Genomic DNA, 16,893 nt, shown 5'->3' on the forward strand with positions numbered 1-16,893 from the left:
AATCATAAAAAATGAAACATTACTTTGTAAGGGAGAAATGTTTGCAACATGTTACTAAGTTTAAAAACAAGCTACAGAATGATATGGCAGCCAGATTGTGGTCTGATACACATATATATAATACACTTGCTGCAGAAAGCTTGGATTACAAAAAATTTCTTCTCACCAAAAAAACCATAACTAACACAAATCCCTTCTAATCCTACCTCTTACAGATGATTGGTTAATTTTATAGTGTGTATTCTTTCTTTTTTTTTTTTTCTTTCTCTGTGTGTGTGTATGTATCTGTAAAAGTTACATCTCCACATAGATACATCTAGCTAGATGGGGAGTAAAGGCCTTCTTAAAGCAAAAGATTGGCAAACCTGACTTCATAAAACCTTTAAAATTTAGTAAAATACAAAGTGCTATAAGAAAAGTTTTTTAATGCAGTGAAATGAAATACGAAAAAAAATATTTGTAGCACATCTATTAGTCAGATGCAGGGAATAACAAGTTTTTTCATATATCATTAATACCACTATCAATCCATCACATCATGTAAGCCAAGAACTTTAATTTACCTTAGACACCTTTTTCACATTGACTTCTCATATCCAGCTGATCTCCTAACATCTCCTAGGTGTCTCTAGAATTCATCCATTTCCTCTTAACGAATGGGGCTTCCAACATAATTGTTTTATACTACTACTGTAGCTACTTAACTGGTCTGCCTACTTTCATTCTTTCTCTATTCTAATTTATTTTCCATACCACACAAAGTGATCTTTTAGAAAACACATACCTGATCATGTAAGCATCTTACAAAAAATAAACATTCGCTCACTTTGGGGGGGGGGGGGTGTATCAGAGACAGAAATATGTAGAGATTTATCAGTTATTTCAGTTACTCTCAAGAAAATGAACCTGGCCCCTGTCTAGCCATACACACTTCCTGTCACAGGGTTTTGGTTCCTTTTGTTCTCCCTTCCTGGAACACACTCTTTTGGTTATCTTTGTTAGTACCTACATATTCTTCAGGAAATTCTTTTCTCACCTCACCAAATCAAATTACTCTATTTTTCACTGCTAGATATGACAAAATTCTCTGTCATAAGACTTACCATAATTTTACATTTATTTGGGTGATTTGTGTAACTCTTTTACTAGACTGTAGGCTGTTTGAGGCGAGGGGCCATGCTTGTTTTTGCTTACCGTTGTAGTGCTAGCATGTAACATAGTGCTAGATACATCCTAGACACCTGTTTTAGTCAGCTTTGGCTGCTATAACAAAATACCATAGACTGGGTGGCTTAAACAACAGGCATTTGTTTCTCACAGTTCTGGAGACTAGGGAGTCCAAGGTACTGGCCAATTCTGTATCTGGCACTTTTCCTGTCTTGCAGGTAGCTGTCATCTTTCAGTGTCCTCAGGCAGAGAGGTCATGAGTTCTCTTCCTCTTCTAAAAGATCACTTAATTCCATCATGGGTGCTCCACCTTCATGACCTCATCTAAACCTAATTACCTCCTAATACCATCACATTGAAGGCTGGGGTTTCAACAAGAATTTGGGGGGACACAAATATTGAGCCCATAACAACACCCCATAAGTATTTGTTGAATTAACACATTAGAAATACAAGCAAAAGGTGTAAATAAGTTCACAAAAGGAAACTCATATGCCAGTAAACATACTGAAATATTTTCAACCTCATGTGTAATCAGGAAATAAATTTAAACAATGATAAGATGTTTCATCCTCATAATGTTGAAGAAATTTTAAAAGATTGATAACGTCAAGTGTTTGTTTTAGAACATGTCCGTTTGGAGGACGTTATCAAATAAAAGTATCATCCAGCCTTTCCATATCTAGTAAAATATTTTCAGCTATTAGAAGGGAAACAATGCATTCCAGTGCATTTAAAGTATTCCCATTAATTTTTGTTTTACAATAAGAACCTCAAAGTGACTATGCATATATGTTTATATATACACATATAAATTCATAGCAAAGGTACTGGAAAGATATTTGCCATATGGTTGATAGTGTTTACCTCTGGGAAGAGATCATGATAGTAGAAGAAGAGGTTTAAGGAGGAGGTCTTTCCTTTTTCTTTTTAAATCAGTGGATTTTTTATTATTATTATTTTTTACTATTTTTATAATGAGAAGGTTATGTAGTCTGTGAAAAAAAATACAATTAAGAGTTAAGTTGTTTAGAGACATAGAGAAAAACTGCTCATTCTTTATATATAAAAAAGGAAAACCAGGGATGCAAAAAGGAGCATGGTTTAGTCTGGAACTACAAGCAGTTCCATATTGTTGGAGCTTAAAGTGTGATACAGGAAAGAAGAGGAATGAGGCTGAAAAAGAACACAAAACCAGATTATTGAAGGTCATGTGTTTTCTCCTACTATGGACAGCCACTCAAAATTTTTTTAGTTAGAAATTGACAACGGTTATGTTACATAGATGATTCTAGGACAGGTGCAGTTGACACATGAAAGTGACTGATAACTGTCTGTATCTGGATCCCTTTGGCAGGTTTGATGAAGCCTATGGATACTTTCTCAGAATTGTGTTTTGGATGCATAAAATACAAAGTATAATGAAAACCAATTTTATTGGATTTTATTTATCAAAAATTAGAAAAATACATTTGTGGTATATAGTTATATATGTGCTTCTTTAGTAATACATTAAATAAAAAGACCTAATGATTGGTCTAATAACTACTTTAATTTCAAAATAGTGGTGAGCATACATAATATTTTAAGATATCTATGTCAGTGGAATTGTCTTCTGAATTCTGTCCCTGGACCCCAAGTAAGAACTGTTGCTATGGCATGAGACTGGGAGCATGAAGATCAGTCAGTATGGAGATAATGAAAAATCTTAGTGGAGACAGTCTGAAATGACTCTATGAAAGACTTTCTAATTATTATTAAAAATCAGCATTTTTTTGCTCCCAGCTGGGTGGCTCAGTTGGTTGGAGCATCATCCTGTATGCCAAAAGGGTTGCAGGTTTTATTCCCAGTCAGGGCACATACCTAGGTTGTGGGTTTGATCTCTGGTTGGGTGTGTATGGAAGGCAACCAATCTATGTTTCTCCCCTCTTTTCTCTCTAAAAATCAATAAAAATATCCTCTGGTGAGGATTTTTAAAAAATCAGCATTTTTTTTTGTATTGATAGGGCAATTTGTGTACATTATAGAAAAATTAAGAAATATAAATAAAACTTAAAAAGAAAATATGCCCTATGGTAGTTATTTAAACCTTAAGTAATACAGATCCTATCCTTGGTGTTTTTAGGTTTTTTAAAAATATTTTTTATTGATTTTTAGAGAGAGAGGAAGGGGGGGGAGAGAGAGAATCATCGATGTGAGAGGGCGGAAACATTGGTCAGCTGCCTGCTGCACACCCCCTAGTGGAGGTCGAGCCCACAACCCGGGCATGTGCCCTGACTAGGAATCCAACCAGCAACCTTTCTGTGCAGGGGACAATGCCCAACCAACAGAGTCACACCAGCCAGGGCCCTATTCTTGGTTTTCATTGATGCTCTCACATAGTTTTCCTCATTGGCTATGCATTTAGTCTTATTTCAATGATATCATCCTTGCTTAACTGTCCTCCCTTTGATTTTACAGGTTTTTGATTGGTCATGGAGCACATGTAGGAGCTGTCAACAGTGAAGGAGACACACCTTTAGATATTGCTGAGGAGGAGGCCATGGAAGAGCTACTTCAAAATGAAGTTAATCGGCAAGGTAATATAAAAGCAGCCTAAATGGAAAAAATGTTTACAACTGTTTTAGAAAGAACATGATACTTTTTCAGTAAATTGTTGACATTGAAAGACAATTATAATTTGAGTGAGGGGGAAAATCAGCTTATCTAACATACAGTATGATTCTATTTGAAAAATATGTTTCCCAACTCTACATCTTAATATTTTTAAACTTGAAAGAAGTATCTTAAGTGGTAGGATCAGGCATAAAATTATATGGTAATAAGAGTTTGGAGAGAAATAAAACAGGCAAAAAGGGTAAGATGTGCATAGGATGAATGTGACACATTATAAGTTTAAATAAGTGGTCAAGAAGTTCTCACTGATAAAGTGGTACTTAAGCTAAGATCTGAATGAGGAGAGGGGATGAATCATGTGGATATGGGGATGGAACATTCCAGACAGAGGGAATAATGAATGCAAAGATGCGAGGGTACCTGGTGTATTCAGAGAAGCAGCAAGTAGCCTAGTGTGACTGGAACAGGCAGAACAAGGAAGAGGCTGGAAGGGGATAAGGTCCCAAAAGATAACAGTGACCCACATTACATAAGGCTGTATGGGCCATTGGAAGGACTTTGGCTTTTAGTATGAGTGAAATATGGAGCCAAGGGTTTGAGGTAAAGAAATGACATGATCTGACTTACTTCTGGAAGGATCTCTGTGGCTGTTGTGTTGAGAATAGATTGTAGGATATTAAGGGCAGAAGTAGGAGAATGACAATGGCACAAGTTGGGTGGTGGTAAAACAAAGTGATGAGAAGAGGTTGGATTTTTAGATATATTTTGAAGGTTTGGCCAAGAGGGATTATTGAATGATTAAAGGTAGGGTGTGTAAGAAAAAAGAAAGCAGGGGAAATTCTAAGATTTTTTGTTTGAGCAACTAGGTAGATAAAGTTTCAGTCTGAGAGGTGAATATTGTGGGAAAAGTAGATTTTGTAGGGAAAGTTCAGGGGTTCATTTCCAAGGCATGCTAAATTTTTAATCTATTAGATATCCAAGCAGTTGAATATGTGAGTAGAGAGAGGTGCAGGCTAGAGAGCCAAATTTGGGAGGTGTCAGTTTATAGATGAGGAGTGATTGCTTATGGGTAGAGTTTCTTTTAGCAGTGATGGTTGTTCTAAAACTATAATAATCGTAACATAACTCTGCAAATTTACTAAAAACCACTGAATTGTATACTTTAAATGATATATCTCAATAAAGCAGTTATTTTATATACTATATATATATAGTGTGTGTATATATATATATATATATATATATATATATATATATATACACACAGTAAGTATAGTGTGTATATATATGTGTGTGTGAATATATATATACACACATCAGTGAAATTCAGCAATTCCTCTTCTGGGTATATACCCAAAGAATTAAAAGGAAGGTTTCAAAGAGATATTTGTACACCCATTTTTATAACGACATCATTCACAATGACCAAAATATAAAGGTAACGCAAGTGTCCATCACCAAATGAATAGATAAACAAAATGTGCTATATACATACAATAGGATACTATGCATTGTTAAGAAGGAAGTTCTGACACATGTTACAGCCTGAATGAACCTTGAGGGCATTATATTAAGTGAAATAAGCCACTCACAAAAAGACAAGTACTGTATGATTTCACTTATATGAGGTGCATCTCAAGTAGTCAGATTCATAGAGAAAGTGGAATGATGACTGTCAGGAGCTAGGAGGAGGTAGAAACGGGGACTTGTTTAATGGGTATAGCATTTTACTTTTACAAGATGAAATGAGTTTTGGAGATTGATTTACACAACAATGTAAATGTACTTAACACTACTGAACTCTATACTTTAGACTGGTTATTAAGATGGCAAATTTTATGTTTTATCTATTTCACTACAATTAAAATTCTAAATATATATAAATAAAATTACTGTGTGTGATTTCCACTATATTTCATTTGGCAGTGATTAAATGGGTATTATCAAAAGAGAAATGTGTTTTACTAAGGTTAAAGGATAAAGAAAAAGTATGAATATTGGGTTAGAGGGTTGACTCCTACTGAAATGTGATTCATCAGGAAATAGAAGCAGAGATATAGAAACTAAGCCAGTCCCTTGAAAAGAGATTTTTATTCCTTGGGATTAGGAGAAGTCATAATGACTTCTCAGTTGTTCCTGGAAAAGAGATTTTTATTACTTGGGATTCAGAGAATTCATTATGACCACTCAATTGTCCCTGGAATAGAGATTTTTATTCCTTGGGATTAGGAAAATTCATAATGACTACTCAGTTGTTTAAAAAGAAAAATCTTAGGCACTAAAACTGAGAAAATATTTAAATGCCTAAATAGAATTGAGGCATTATAACAAGTGGTTAAAGATACTAGAAGAAACAGGACACACTTAGAAAAGTTGTCTTAAACTGAAGTTTGAATAAGTACACAGAAGAGCTTTTAACAACTATGCCCTAGGCAGGCATTTTGGAGTAATGGGATCTTCAATATTTGAGGAAACTAGAAGAATAGATACAACTCATCACAGGCTAGAAAGAAGAGTACCTTATCTACCATATTGTCCTGATGAGTGCACAGATAGCTAACAGTTTCCTGTAAAACTGGTTAAAGTAAATTGTTTTGTACTGTCTAATATTAGCAAGTATTAGGAACTAAGCAAGGCATGGATATGTACAGAAAACTTCTTGCCTTTGGTTCCCTTTTATAAAAAGAAAACTGTTAGCAATGCTGATTTTAATTGTAGTGATTCATTCACTATTGATTAATGTGCCATCAGATGTTCTGAGTGCTGGGTATTAAAGGAAAAAAAGACGACAATCTTTGTTCTTAAGAATTTCACAGTGGCAGATATATCAACAGAGCTTCACAGTGCAGTGTACTATGTGTAAAATATAGATAGAAACAAGGTTGTGGGAGAGCAGAAAAGGCTCCAACTGCAGTAGTCAGGAAAGGTTTCAGAGCGATGACATTTGAGAAGGAGTTTGCTTGGCAGAGAAGGGAGGCGATGGACAGAAAAGGCATATCAGAATGGGCTGTCAGCAAATGCAAAGAAAAGGAATTGGAGACATAGCATATATGGAGAATTTATTAGAATTGTAAAGGAGATAAAAAGTCAAGATGGAATTAGTAGGAGTTGGAAGTGAGGCATAAAAAGATTGGGCTGGATCCAGATGGTAAGGACAAGTATTTGATAGGCACTGAACAGATACAACAAAGATCTCAGTAAGAAATAACCTGATTGGTTTAGGTTTTTAGTAATAAAGCTGATGGCAGTTTGGAGGATGAATTAAAATTCGGGGGAAGGGAGGGTGCATGGTGACAAAGAAGGCTCTTAAATATTAGTCCAGATGAAAGATGATAAGGGCCCAAACTATAACATTTAAGATGGGAAAGTAGAGCTTTCTTGAGGTAAAATTAAAGTAAAATTAAAACAGTTTGGTGAAGAATTGAATGTGGAGATGGAAAAAATCATTTGCCTTCCTGAAGTTTCCAGTTTAAGAAGTAATGACTGGATGAATTTATATGGGAAAATGTGGGACACAGCAGGAAAAGATTTAGGAAGTACATGAGTTTGTTTTGGGATATGTTGAGTTTGTGGTGGCTAAAGCATTTCTAGAAAACAGTGTCCAGTGCACTGTTGGAACTTAGGAGATGTCAGGGTGGAAAATGTAAATCTGGGAGAATAATACATGAGGGAGAATTCTGGGAAATAGTAGATGAGATGACTGTGGAACTGAAAAGGGAAGAACTAATACTAATAATAGTAGCTAACTCTTATTAAATGCTGGTTATATGCCAGGCATTGAGCAAAAGTCTTTATGGGTATTACCTCATTTCATTTCATCCTCATAGCAACTTAATAGATTAATACTACTATTATTCCCATTTTACAGATGAGAAATTGAACTTAGTGATTTGCTCAAAGTCATACAGATAGGAAGTGGTGCTGTATGTAGTTCAGTCCCAAACCCTATGATAGATATCTTGAGCCTACACTCTTCATCACTGTCCCAGGCTGCACTTACTAAGAATGTGTCCTGCCCTGGCCGGTGTTGCCCAGTGGTTAGAGTGCCTTGGGTTTGATTCCTGGTCAAGGCCACATACCTGGGTTGTAGGTTCTGTCCCCAGCCCCCTTCAGGGCAAGTACAGGAGGCAACCAAATGATGTGTCTCTCCCACATTGATATTTCTCTTTCTCACCTCCTCCCTCTCTACCTCCCCCACTCTTTTCTTCCCTTCCACTCTAAAAATCAAGGGGAGGGAATATCTCCTGGAAAACGTAATGCTGTTTACTTTTTATATAATTTTCATGAATTTATATAGCATAACTATATTCCAAAGAAACCAAAAGACAGGGACATCTTTAATAGATTTTAATAATTATAAAAGAACTACCCTAAATTTATCTCTGGTAATAATAATATTTCTCACATTGTTTATCCTGGTATGAAAGTTGTTATTCAGTATTTTAAAATTCTTTAGCCATTCTTTTTTTTTCCTTCTAATTTCTCCTTCTAATATATTTGATCAATAATAAGTTAATATAAGTAAATTTCCTTTGAAAGTAGTAATGATTGACTCTTGCTGGGTTGCTCAGTTGGTTAGAGTATCAATCCCAGTACGCCAAGGTTGCAGGTTGGATCCCTAGTCAGGGCACATACAAGAATCAACCAGTGAATGCATAAATAATCAGAACAACAAATTGATGTTTCTCTTTCTCTCTCTCTCTTTCTCTCTCTCTCTTTTCCCCTTCCCCCTCTCTAAAATCAATCAATAAAAATTATAAGAAAGTTGTAATGATTCAACAGTGGCTAAACCTATTTCTAGTTTATATTTTAATGTAATTTTCTTTATTTCACTTGGGATACAAGTCAATTTTTGTATCTTAGCTCACCAAATGTCAGTTTAATTTAATTTAATTTAATTTTTTACCTAAGAGATTTGGCTACATTTCAATCTAATAGTTATTGTTTTTCAGTAATAGTGACAGATATTAAATAGTCTAATCACTGTATTATACCGAATTTAGTTTTAATATCTGTTGTTTTCGTTGTTTAAAAACCTTGCAGGGGTAGTGGATGGATTAAATCATAAATACATTATAAGATTTACTTTCTATTAGACCATAAACCAAGAAAAGAGAAGAAAAATCATAGACTTTTAGATCTGATAATGGTGTTTAATCCTGATCAGCACTTCACATATATCAGTTTATTTAATCCTCAGAGCAACCCTATGGGATAGGTACTTTCATTACCCCTATCTTAGAAGTAAAGAAACTGAATATTAGCACAGATTAAGTGTCTTGCCCAAAATAATATAACTAGTAAGTGTAAATGGCAAGTCAGGGATTGAAACTCAGCAGGCTAGTTTGAGTTTTTCTAACTGGAGTTTCTTAAGCATAAGAAATTTTCCTTTGCATATGCTTGAATTTTAAACTTGAGTTGTTTTGTTTTTATATAATTCATATGAAAGGCCTTTTTGGAAGCAAAAAATTGTATTTTTTTTTGTAATTAGTTAAACATAGCATGAAATTAGATAAATCTAAAAGTAAGAAGTAGGGTTTTGGGTTTTTTAAATTTCAAGTCCAGAGGAAATTTAGAATAGTAAAAGATAGTAAAACTCTGAAAAAGTGGATAAAGATAAGAAGCTCATGTTTTAAAAGACATAATAAAAGAATAAAGCATAAGAAAATAAATCAGTCTGAGAAAAAATAACAGTAAAAAGATTTTTCTTAATGTATAATTCAGTTTTATAAGTTTTTTCTGAATAACATGAAAAGATGTCTTAAGTAAGATGATCTGGTTATCTTTTGGTAGGAAAATTTTAATATATAAAATTGTTTTATTATGGAAATGGTGATACTTTTAAAATAAAGATTATAATAGATTTTGTTCATTACACATATACAGTATATATAATTGATTGTTTTTATAAAGTCTATTTGGGAAATCTTTATTGCAAGTTTCTTTCAAATGTGGTAATGATATATTACAATCTTTAGTTTGAAGATGACTTTACCTGTACTTGTGTAATCTTGGGATTTAAGAATATTTTTTTCAGCCATTTACCGTTAAGCTTCAGTTCAGCAGTTTAGCCATGTTTTGAGTGAATGGCAGTTTTTAAGCAAGCAAGTTAGGATGCAGCCCTGGAGGAGGGTAAAGCTTGCACACCAGCACCCATGCCTGTGCACCTGAGGGCCCAGGCAGAGATCCAGGAGATTAGAAGGCTAGGTGACCATTAGAGGAGAAAGGCTAGAGGCTAAAAAGGCACTGAGACCAGGTATTAAGCAGCTTTATGATCTGCTCCTGTTGTTTTATAGGAGGTGAGCAACTTATGTAGAAAAGTAGACAATTATATTTTGATACAGCAGAACTGGTGTGACATTGGTGTGGGGAATGAAGCAGAAAGGACTGAGGCTGAATGAGTTAAAAGCCAGTAGTAGTAGTCAAAGTGTGAGACATAAGATATGAACTAAGAATGGTGGTAGAAGCCATCAAGACGACAGTCTGTGTCACAGGGATGGGGAACCTCCAGCCCACAGGCCTTGTATGGCCCTCAAAATCATTTAGCCTGCCCCTGCCAAGGCAACTACAGTTCTAGCTGTCACATTAGACGTGAGTTAATTAAATGTTTGACCAAATATAGCAGGCTAATTTTTAAGTTGATAATTTTTGTATGGCCCTTGAATGATGTTATAAATATCCAAGTGGCCCTTGGCAAAAAAAAGGTTCCCCACCCCTGCTGAGATGGCACCTCAAAAGCTGGTAATTAAAAGGATAGATTAAGGATGTCTTCCATGTTGCTGGGTAAGTATTAGTACCTAGCATAGTAAATGTAAGACAAACAGCAAGAAGCTTGGCTGGGGAAAATTGAGTTAAGATTTTAGCATTGAGTTGAGATACCCATGGCATATTATTTTATTAATTTTTTTGCATAGTCTTGACCTCTTTTCTGTTCTCCGTACTCATATATCCGACTGACTACTTGATATCTCCAAGAAGATGTCTATTAGGGCATCTCAAACTTCACATTTTTCATATTAAAAACTTAGTTTTTTGCCTGGCCAGGCGTGGCTCAGTGGTTAAGCGTCGACCTAGGATCCAGGCGATCAGGGTTCGATTCCCAGTCAGGGCACATACCCGGGTTGCAGGCTTGATCAATGACTCTCTCATCATTGAAGTTTCTATCTCTCTCTCTCTCCCTCTCCTTTCCTTTCTGAAATCAATAAAGATATATTTAAAATAAAATAAAAACTTAGTTTTTCAAATTGCTCAGGCTAAAATAAAAACCTTTGATTCATCCTTGACTTCTCTTTTTCTCCTACATCCAAACTAACAGCAAATTCTGTTGGTGTTCCTTGAAGAATCCAAAATCTAACCTCTTTACTAACTTCACTGCTACCACCCTGGTTTTAGTAACTATAATTTCTTTCCTGGATTATTGCAGTAGCTTTCAAATTAATACTTCAATTTCTGCTCTTAACCTTTTAGTTTAAGTGATCCTCTTAAATTAAGTCAGATTGTATCACCCTGCTCATTGTAGATACCCTGGTTTTTCTAATCAAAAGATCATTCTAAGCAGGCTTCTACCTCAGAGCCTACTACTAACTTCCCTCTGCTTGGAATGTTCTCCCATATTATATATAGTGTGACTGTAACTCACTTCATTTCTTGCTCTAAATGTCACCTTATCAAAGAGACTGTTCTTTACCAATTCATATGAGATAATACCTCTTTTTCATTACCTTCTGTCCTTTTACCCTGCTTTATTTTTCTTCACAGTTGTATCATCTTCTGCACATAAGTTGACTTCTATACCCATAGCAACTTATAAAGTACCCAATATATAGTAGGCACTCAGGACATTGGATGGATGGATGGATGGATGGATGAATGAAAAAATCCTGAACAGATAGTTGGATACATGAATATAATTTATAGGAGATATCTTAACTGAGGAGATGTGTGTGTGGTGTGTGTGTATGATTGTTTTTTACTCATTTATTCATTTAGTAAACATTTACTTACTGATCCCTTTTACTTGGTATCGGGTACTCATCCACCTCATCCACACAGTGGGAGTACAAGATTAAAAAGCAGTATCTTTACCTTTAATATTCTTCTCTAGTAAGATTGTAAATGCATTGTGGTATGTGCTGTTTATTAAATAGCCAGCCAGTGAAGCCATAAGACATGAGATCATTCATGATTTTCAGGATTATCTTTTCTATTTACTTTTTTCCTCAGGATGCTGATCTCTTTGAAGGTAAGAACTAGAGTATCCTGTTCCTTTTTAATTCTTCCCACTCTTATTATCAACCTAGCACAGTGCTTAATAGATTCTTTTAAATTAATGAACATCTATATAATTTATGAAAATTATAAAATTAATACTAATGATATGGACAATGTAATGACATTGGAAAAGGAAAGAACGTTTGGTAGAGAAATAATCTGTTTTAAGATCTGGTAAATTTTAGATGAAGACAGCACCTCCAAGTGTTCAGTAAACATTTATACCTAATAGATTAGAGTTCAGAGAACTGGTTAAAGCAGTAGATAGAAATATGAGACTTAATTACATATGATTTTTTTAAAAACAAAAGGAATAATCAGTAAAGGTAAAAATAGAGCCAAAATAATATTGTGGGGCAAAAACTAAATACATAATCAGTAGAGAAGGCTAATAAAATATCTACAATATTCCCACAGTTTTCATTAAACCAGGTTGTTATAAGCAGCCCATTTTTCAAAAATAATTTCACTTTTAATTTTCATTTAAACTTGAAATGTTTTAGATAATTTTATTTTCCAACATAGAACATTTTCTATAAATAAATATAATTTTAATTTTATCAGGGGTTGATATAGAAGCAGCTCGAAAGGAAGAAGAACGGATAATGCTAAGAGATGCAAGACAGTGGCTAAACAGTGGTCATATAAATGATGTCCGGCATGCAAAATCTGGAGGTACAGCACTTCATGTTGCAGCAGCTAAAGGCTATACGGAAGTTTTAAAGTAAGCATTGTTTTCACAGTTGTTTTCCTACTTTGGTTTGTTTTCTTTACTTCGGTGTTCCTTTTCTTAAGATACCTTGCACACATTTCGAAACAGCTTATAAAAGTTATTTAATATTTGTTTACAGAAAGAAAAACTGCTTTGAATATTGCTTTGTTTCTAAAGCTCTTTCACTCTCAAATTTTTATTATTTTACAGTCGTTTTCTTTAGTTGCAATTTTCCAATAGGTTAATAAGTGTCCGACAACCATTATCTGTTACCTTCTGGGATAATAAATTATTACAGAATCGTTTTGAGGTTCCCAGATTGGTCACCTCTGGTTTCTGAGACTAAGAACAATGTCATATATTAACGTATTTCTGTTTAAACATTCTGAGAGCTTAGTTCTCAGAATTCTGAGAGCTTGGTTCCTATTGAGTGTTTATTAACATGTAATTTATTTCAAATAGTTTCTTTTTGCTATGTATACACTGGGACTCAAGTGCTATAATATTAAATATCAAGCCTTAAGCAACTTAGACTATATAGGGCTACATATTGATCAGCAGATTTCCTTGGAACAAAGTTTCTTTATGTCACAATAAATTTTTGTGGGTTTTTTTACTTATACAGTGCAAAAGTGTTAGCAACTATGTGAAAAATATAATTTAGTGCATAACTTTTGTTATGGGTATATGAAAGGAAATAAGTCTGACCTTAGCAAAATCTACTCTACCCTTTATATTGCTTTTGTTCCTCTTGGGTTTCTAATATCATGTTCTTATTCCCCCTCCTCCGTAAAAAAAGTGAAGCAGTTTAAGTGTATCAACTATTCCCAAATTTCTTCCTTTATTCAGTCCCTACTCCAATAATTTAAGTCTTCTCTTAGAGTAGTACAGTTAACTTCTGATTAGTTTCCTTGTCCCTCCTATCTGTTTCTCTTTAATCTAAAACTTTTTAAACTTTCAGACCCCATTATCGGGTCATGAAATGAACTTAGTGAGTCTCCAACAGCATTTTTAAAGAAAGAATTGGAAATATCAGAGTATTGCATATGGTAAAGGTAAATATGATTTGTTAAAAGTTTTTTCTGAAAACATGTATGTAAGTACTGGGCTACACTGTAAAATACTGTAGATTCTAGACTGCTTTCAAGTGGTCTTTGTAATTAGGTTATCCAGGTTCTTAAAATCCTTCATTAAGATTCTCAGTGGGGATCAGTATATATGTTAAACTCCTCAACTTAGCACATAAGACCATTTGTCATCTGGCCACTGGCTCCTCTTTTAAACTATGCAGCTATCATTGATCCTCAGACATGTATTATTCTGTCTGTATATACTTGAAGTTCTGTCATGATGTCTTAATGCCTACTCTTGTTTCTGTCTAGATACCTTCATTCACTATCTCTTCAACTTGGAGGCACATTTCTTTCGATCCTTTGTCTCAATTCAAGCCTCTTAAGCCTATGAAAAATAAAATGTTCAACCTCATTCATAATAAGTGTAGATAAAGCTATAATGAATTACAATTTTTCATTTATCATAACAAAGATCAAAATGTTTGGCACCCTGTCTTGGCAAGATTGGGAAAAGGACTCTTACATTACTGGTAGAGATATAAATGACAATTGAGCAGATTCTGTCAAAGTAATAGTTATTCTTGGCTTGGCAGTTCTACCTCTGGGATTTTTTTAAATTTTTTTTTTAATATATCTTTATTGATTTCAGAGAGAGGAAAGGAGAGGGAGAGAGAGAGATGGAAACATCAATGATGAGAGAGTCATTGATTGGCTGCCTCCTGCACACCCCCGACTGGGGATCGAGCCCTCAACCCGGGCATGTGCCCTGACCGGGAATCGATCCCTGATTGCCTGGATCCTAGGTCGACGCTCAACCGTTGAGCCACGCCCGGCATGGCTACCTCTGGGAATTTTTAACAGATATTCTCACTCATATAGGAAGTAAGATACATGTTAGCAGTGTTGTTTGTAACAGGAGTAGGAGAATGGTTTGAATGAATTACAGTACATCCTTTCACTTGAATACTCTAGCAATTAAAACACTGTATATAGATATGGAAAGAGCACTAAGGTATATTGTTAAGTGTCAAAGTCAGGGAGAAAAGTGCATAATTTGTGTTTATTTAAAACTTAATTGTATTTGCTTATATATGCATAAGATTTCTCTAAGGATTCAATCAAAATTAGTAGTATGGTTATCTATAGGGAGGGGAAACTGGTTAAAGATCAGTAGCAGAGGAGTGACTTCACTATATAGGCATTCTCTTCTATTTTTAAACCTGTAAGTATATTATTTATGAAAATACATAAATAAAAATACATGTGAAATGAAAAATAAATAGAGGGTATCTTTTTCAAGTGTATTCTCCCCTCTGGCCCCCTTCCCCCCAAACACACACAACCCTTTTCCACTGATTTTGATGCTTTCAGTTCTGTACTCCCATTGCATCGCATCATAGAGCCTGTCTGTGAGGGCTGATTGTTGTTTCACTTGGTTTTTGTCCTCCATTAGAGGCTCTTTGAAAGTAATAGGTACTGTCTTAGATTTTTGAGTGTTCTTGTATGGCCTGGCGCATACACAAAGAACCATATATTTGGGCAGGGTGGAGGGTGTCTGTCTACCTTCCTGACTTTTTTTCTCCACACAGGCTCCCAGATACTTATAATTTTATATTGTTCAGGATATTTAATATTATTATAGTTCATATCTTCTAATGGGTATACCTTATATTCCAACATTATTCTAAGTTTCTGGTAATATATACACACATACATATGTGTTTTAAAGTATATGTTTATTGATTTCAGAGAGAGGAAGGGAGAGGGAGAGAGAGAGAAAAACATCTGTGATGAGAGAGTCATTGATTGGCTCCCTCCCTACTGGGGATCAAGCCTGAAACCCGGGCATGTGCCCTGACCAGGAATTGAACCTCGATCTCCTGGATCATAGGTTGATGCTCAACTGCTGCTCCGTGCCATGCCGCCAGGCTGATTATATATATATATGTATATTAATGGACGTATTTTTATTTAAACCTTGATTTATATGCGTTAGCCTGTTCTTTAAAAGATTGGTGGTCTTCAGGCAGGTGGCAAGCATGGTATGAGAATTATATGGGGGACTTATTAAAAATATAGATTTACCAGGCCTATCTCCTAATATGCTGCTTAATCCAATAGGTCTAGGGTGGAGCTGGGCAGTCTTTTTTTTTTTTTAAACTCTTCAGATGGTTCTGTTATGGAGCCAGAATTGGAAACAGCTGCTTTAGATATTGTTAGGAAATAGGGAATTGGTACTTAAAATAAATGAAGGGTTATGTATTAGCTATCACTACCACCTTCTGTAGGTAAAAAGAAGCCCTTCTCAAGCTCAACATCTTGGAAAGTAAGGTAAAGGTCACCAGATTTCATGAGTTGTAAAGTATTTAGTGTTTCGCCTGTGTGTGTGGGGCTGTGCTATGTGCAATTTATAGACCCATTCTTTGCTCTCTGTGAGCTTAATTTCTAAATAAAATAAAGGTTGATGTCAGTATACAGTTAGAAGGGCATACTAACATAATTTGTGCAACTCTTTGCATTGTATTAAAATGTATTCCTGTTTTCTAGCTTTGTTGATGATTGGATATCTGCTTTCTACTGCTGCAGAAAAGTAGACTGGACCCCTTGGAATATTTGTTTTGCTTTGTTTTGTTCCTAACAATCACATTGTCATTTTCCTATGAAAATTTTTCATGGTAGATCATAAAGGTTTGTGAAAACTTTCACAGACTTGTTCCTCAACTGTAAGGCAACAAAAACACTACGAAGTAAGCTTGTTTGATCCAGGTATATTTTTAGAACACATTTAACCTGAGATAAATTATCATATGGACACTTGAAGACTTCCATACAATAAATCAGTTTAACATACAAATTGATCCAGTAGTTTTAAATCTCACATTGAAAAATGTAGGCTTTCCTCTGAAAAATTTAATATTAACAAGAATTAATCAGTGTCACACCAAACCATAAGACTTATAGGCATTAGGAATTAATTAAAGCTTAATGCATTATTATGGCAGTAACTCAAAATGCTCTTTGCCAGAGTTTTCTGAGAATTACTTTCTTTTGCCC

The 16,893-nt window shown here is 34.8% G+C and overlaps 1 protein-coding gene across 3 annotated transcripts in view; it reads left to right on the plus strand.

The window, feature by feature from the left end:
- The window catches only part of PPP1R12A (protein phosphatase 1 regulatory subunit 12A), a 130,649-nt gene that overhangs the window by 59,639 nt on the left and 54,117 nt on the right, over window positions 1-16,893 (plus strand). For all 3 annotated transcript variants that reach the window (XM_081130558.1, XM_081130559.1, XM_081130560.1), the window contains exons 4-5: window positions 3,628-3,746; window positions 12,619-12,778. In XM_081130558.1, the coding sequence (XP_080986684.1) occupies window positions 3,628-3,746; window positions 12,619-12,778 (279 nt within the window). The remainder of the gene's footprint in view (window positions 1-3,627; window positions 3,747-12,618; window positions 12,779-16,893) is intronic.

This window comes from Miniopterus schreibersii (assembly GCF_964146895.1).
Source record: "Miniopterus schreibersii genome assembly, chromosome: 2".
Lineage (NCBI taxonomy): Eukaryota > Metazoa > Chordata > Mammalia > Chiroptera > Miniopteridae > Miniopterus > Miniopterus schreibersii.